This window comes from Chrysochloris asiatica, unplaced genomic scaffold (assembly GCF_000296735.1).
Source record: "Chrysochloris asiatica unplaced genomic scaffold, ChrAsi1.0 scaffold00045, whole genome shotgun sequence".
Lineage (NCBI taxonomy): Eukaryota > Metazoa > Chordata > Mammalia > Afrosoricida > Chrysochloridae > Chrysochloris > Chrysochloris asiatica.
In genome coordinates this window covers 10,719,032-10,724,677 of record NW_006408563.1, presented here as the reverse complement: position 1 = coordinate 10,724,677, position 5,646 = coordinate 10,719,032, and the positions used below count along the sequence as shown (strand labels likewise).

The following is a 5,646-nucleotide window of genomic DNA, read 5'->3' as shown; positions in this document are numbered from 1 at the left end:
TGTGCTCTCCATAAGTCCAACTGAGCAACTCCATGTGAGTCTCAGTACAATTGTGCTCTCCATAAGATTTTCAGTGGATGAGTTTTTCAGATGTGAATTGCTAGGTGTTTCTTCTGAGACACATCTGGGCAGACTCAAACCTCCAGCCTTTTGGCTAGCAGCCAAACTCATTAACCATTTGCACCACCAGGGATTATTAATGTATAAAATGAGAGAAAGACTAACAGTAAAAGAAGGTATTCGAAAAAGCTATAACATTCTCAGATCTCTCATTTCTGGGGGCCTAAGGAATACAGATATTTGGCCAAACTTGACCCATTTAGTACACTGGTAAGCTCATTATAGAAGTGCTCCCATCTTGTTAGAGATTATTCTTCTGGCAATTTCAACTGTGTAGAATGTAGCCTTGAATCGAGAAGGGAGCAGAACACACCACTAAATATGTAAAATTGCTGTTGTTGTCAAATTGATTCAGACTCACAGCACCCGTATATTAGGTTTCCACTGACTTTGTGTTTTTAACCGGCATTGTAGTCACCATTAATCTCCAGTACTAAACTCCAGGAGATTTCAGTCTATAAAAGAGGACCTTTGGTTCTGACTCAGAGCTTTGTTGACTCTAACCTACAAACTTTTGTGTGCTTTCCACCCAAATCCACTGCCATCGAGTTGATTCAGACAGATAGCAACCCTGTAGGACAGACTAGAATGACTCCTCAGGGTTTCTGAGATGGTAACTCTTTATAGAAGCAGACAGCCTCATAGTTCTCCCAAGGAGCAGCTGGTGAGTTTGAACTGCCACCCTTGTGATTAGAAGTTCATTGCTTAACCCAATGCACCACTAGGACTCCTTAACACTATGGATTCGAAATAAATGATTGCTCTCATATTTTCTCTCTGCGTCACCTTCCAGACTGAACCCCCATTTCCTACAATTGGTTAATTCCTTCACCTGTGTGAAACCCAGCCATTTGTGTTTAATCTCCAGATGATTTAGATGTACATTAAATTTTGAGATTAGGAAATAGCTTTATTCCATTTTTACACAGGGGGTTCCTGAAGAAAGGTTGAGTGGCCTGTCCAAGGTCCTTCAGCTAGTAAATGGGGGAACCAGAGTTTAAACCCAGGCAGTCTGGCTCCCCAGTTCACACTCTTACCAGGAATGGAAGGAACTTCCATTTGCATTCTTTTAAGTTCAGCATCTGAGCTTTGCACATTCGCTGAAGTCTTTGTTTACTACTCACAGATTGGCTTCATGAACAACGGGAAAATTGAGGCAGCAGACATTGAATATCACATCAACGGAGGCTGCACACCTGATGAGTCTGAACTGGTACGTGACCTACAAAACCAACTATGGTAGTTACATGTGGTAATGGAGGAGTTGGTTTCTAAGAGTGTTAATGAAGATGATCTCTTGTGTACACTGACTCATGCCCATCTTGCATGGAATGCCAATTGTGAACAAGGATGACTTGCATATCTTCAGATCACTAGCACTCCCTGCCTGTGAGGCAGCCAGAGAGCTGTTGGCTTTCTCTGTTGCTTTGGGACACTTTGACATTTCTATTTGCTATACTCTTGTCATGATGTGTCTCCTCAAAAATTTCCTTAGAGATAATTCATTTTCTTTTCTTCATTCCTTCTCTTCTTTTCTCCTCACCCTAAACAAGGCCAGAGGGGATCAGGGAATGTAGTGTATTGCAAAAACCAAACAAACAAACAGTTGTTGTTGAGTTGATTACAACTCATGGTAACCATCATGTATGCAGAGTAGAACTACACTCCATACGGTTTTCAAGGAGTGTGAACTTTTGGAAGCAGATTGCCAGATTTTTTTTCAAGGCTGCTCTTGGTTAATAGTCAAGTTCTTAATTGTTTGTGCCACCCAGTTACTCCTTAGTGTTCTCACAAAAGTTATCTGCAAGTCCTAACTCCTGGTACCTGTGAATGGGATCTTATTTGGAAATACGGTCTTTGCAGATATAATTATGTTAAGGATCTTGGGATGTGATCATCCTGGATTTAGGAGGGTCCCTAAATCCAATATCTGGTGAGCTATAAGAGAAAGCCATGTGAAGATGAAGGCAGAGTTTTGGAGTGATGCACCTACAATCAAGGAATACCAAGGAAAGCCACTAGAAACTAGGAGAGATGCATGGAACAGATTTTCCCTCAGAGACTCCAAAAGGAACCAACCATGCTGATACTATGATTTCAACTGTCTGTCCTCCAGAATACCAATAATAATAATAATGATGATGAATTTCTGTTGTTTTAAGCTACTGTGGTGCTTTTTTACAAAAACCCTAGGAAACTAATATAGGGGAGGGCACACTGGCATCTGAAAGGAGGGCAAAGGTTAGGTAGAACCTGTCCCAAGTAAAGCTCGCTTCTGCTTATGCCAAGGGGAACTTATTTGCTACACACCTCCCAGCTTCTTCTCTCCTGCCTGGAGCCTGGGCCCCATTCTAAAGCTGCCACTGCAAAGCCTCTTGTTTCTGAGTCCCTCACAAGGTTCCTTTCATTCAGTCTAATCCCCCTAACAATAGGTGTGAGGACAGCACTAGCCTGTTTGGCTTCTTTCCATTCTATCAATGTTTCTGCCTACTCTAGAAACTTCTAAACTAGTCTTTTCTCCGCTTGCTCATCTCATGAGGGAAGCACAACCTGTGACCTTTGCTCCCTAGTGATTCCTAGAGTGAAAAGCCACAGTTCACTCCACTTGCAGATGAACTGGGTGAAATTGTCATGGTACACCCAGTCATGGACTTAGAACACACAAAGCTGTCATTTTTAATGCATAAAACAAATGTATTCCCACTTAAATAACAAATATGTGTTCTAGTACATTGGAGGAAGAGAAATGCTGCCCTGAGCTCCAGCAATCATTTGTCCTACCTCCAGAAAAGCTTGGGAATAGCTGTGCCCAATGGACAGAGCTGCACTGTCTGCTCTTTTCTGAACCTGGAGTCAGTGACTCAGAAGAATCTGCAGGGCCCCACTAAGCCATTGAGACCACTCATCTCCCACCCCCCACCCCCACCCTTATCCCATTTCCTCCTGTTTCCATTCCTCCTTTTTCCCTAACCCTTCTGGCCTTCTGAACTTTGTCCTTGGATTAAATGCTGCCCTTTTGATCCCAAATGATTGATTGTTCTAAGGAATGCCTATGCCTACCTCCTTAATGTTATTGTTCCTTTATGTTGTTGCTAAGTGCCATCAAGTCAGTTCATAGTGACTCTGTAGAGGGTTTCCAAGGAGTTGCTGGTGGGTTTGAACTGCCAACCTTTTGGTTTGCAGTACAGTGCTTATCCTCAAGTGCCACACTAGTACTCCATTGTTCCTTTATAAGCCAGTCTTATTTGGCTGAAAATTAAGCCACAGAGAGTGAACACAGTTCTAGGACTAAAGGGTGAATATTGGCCACGGTTTCAGAGGTTCCACTAGTCTCTGTTTGACCAGAAAGCCTGGTCTTTTTTAGGATTTGAAGTTTTGTTCCACATCTTCTACCACTCTATCCAGGACCTTCTAATGTGATGCCCATCAGAATGGTTGGTAGGGGTAGCTGGGCATCATCTGGTTCTTCTGGTCTCAGGGTGAGGATGCTGACATAGATTCACAGAGATCACTCTACTGTGGTCAGACCATTATTAGAAGCTTTTGGCATTTCTTGAGCCTTCATTTCTTGTCTACAGAAAAGAAAGGAAACAAAATCACAGGAAATATTAAAGAAGCTGGAAAACTGTAGCCTACAGGGAAATTAAAAAGGCTGAGTGTTCATGATAACAGTTTTTGGACATCAGGAAATTATTTTTTTAATGCTAACATTAAGTTGTTTTCATTTCGATCATCTATAGAACATAAGTTAGTTTGAATTACAGAAATGAATTTCATCTGCATATGAAAATATGAGTATGTAAATGAAATGCATATAAATGAAAATCAGTAGCTGGTTACTCAAGTAACTGTCCAGGGAACTTGGGAGATTCCTCCTAGTGGTTACTTCTGAATACTGAATAGAGAAACACATCTCAGAAGGGATTTCTCCTGCCTGAAAGGAATTTGATTTGGGTACCATTGATTCCATTCAGACATAGTGACACCGTGTGACAGAGTAAAATTTTGCTGTGGAGTTTTCTTGGCTGAAACAGATCCCCAGATCTTTTTCTCTTGGACCCTAGGTGGGTTTGAACAGCTAATCTTTTCGTTAACAGTTGAGGGGTTAACCATTGTGTCACTAGAGTTTCATAGGAAATCTGGTTAGTTTCTACTTAATACATTATCAGTCTGGATTTCATGATTTTAATCCACTTTCTTTTCAGGTAATAGAATATGCTTTGCTCAAACTGGAAAATGCTTATAAGATTCCCCACCTGCGCGTCCGAGGCCGAGCCTGCAAAACCAATTTGCCATCCAATACAGCCTTCCGGGGCTTTGGTTTTCCCCAGGGAGCCTTTGTAACAGAGACCTGGATGACTGCGGTGGCAGCCAAGTGCCACCTGCCACCAGAGAAGGTAACTTGAGAGAAACTGATAGTCAAGAGAAGTCTTTTCACAGATAAGATCTCAGTCTTACAATTTTCAAAATCATATGGCCTCTAGCATGTTTAGTTTATTTTCTATGCATTTTTTCCTAATAATTATGGACTAATCTAAAGGTTAATGTCTATCATGAACTCACTCTTTGAAGATCTTGGTGTGAAGTCTGTTCTTTTCATCCACCAGGTTAGGGAGTTAAACATGTACAAAACCATTGATAGGACAATTCACAAGCAAGAATTTGATCCAAAGAATTTAGTAAGATGCTGGGAGAAATGTATGGAAAACTCATCCTACTACCTCAGGAGACAGGCTGCAGAGGAATTTAACCAGCAGAATTATTGGAAGAAAAGAGGAATTGCCATTATCCCCATGAAATTCTCAGTTGGATATCCAAAGACATTTTATTATCAGGTAATTTTCAGAAATACTTTGCTAAGTATGGCAAAAAATTTCAAGGACTTTAATAAAAGATCTATTGACATTGTTGTTAAGTGCCATTGAGTCAATTCTGACTCAAAGCGACACTGTATAGGGTTTCCAAGGAGCAGTTGGTAGATATGAACCACCGACCTTTTGGTTAGCAGGGCAGAGTTTATCCTACAGCATCACACCAGGACTAATTTTTAGAAAATCACTTAGCAATTCCAAAGGGTTCAGGTATTGACTTCATAGATTTGTTTATTTTGCCATAGCAATTATGGTGTTATTGATTAATGAACAGTTGCTGATAACGAGGTAGGTCAGCAAGGAAAACTGATCATTAACAAAACATCACAGTTCTGATTTGCAAATCCTTTTGAAGACTCCTTGAAATCACATTAAACAGCTACAAGGGGGCTTTCAAAAGTGCATAGAAAAATTCCATTATCTTTTAATTCCATTTTTTTCCATGAACTTTTTGAAGCCCCCTTATATTGTGTCACTTTGGGTAACCCTCAAGCATGACACCTGGAAGGCGTCTCTGGTCCACAATGCCTGCACCACCCACTCTTGATAGATCTCCATTACAGTCAACAACAACACAGAATACCGGGTCAAGAGGACTCATGAGTTGGTGTTGGAACTCTGTAACAAATATAAAGGTATGTTTGGAGGTTCGGAG

The 5,646-nt window shown here is 41.0% G+C and overlaps 1 protein-coding gene across 1 annotated transcript in view; it reads left to right on the top strand.

Annotated features, from left to right (window-relative positions):
• The window catches only part of LOC102839439 (aldehyde oxidase-like), a 129,508-nt gene that overhangs the window by 72,487 nt on the left and 51,375 nt on the right, over positions 1-5,646 (top strand). Inside the window, exons 21-23 of the mRNA XM_006862039.1 lie at positions 1,247-1,333; positions 4,326-4,517; positions 4,728-4,955. Of these exons, the coding sequence (XP_006862101.1) occupies positions 1,247-1,333; positions 4,326-4,517; positions 4,728-4,955 (507 nt within the window). The remainder of the gene's footprint in view (positions 1-1,246; positions 1,334-4,325; positions 4,518-4,727; positions 4,956-5,646) is intronic.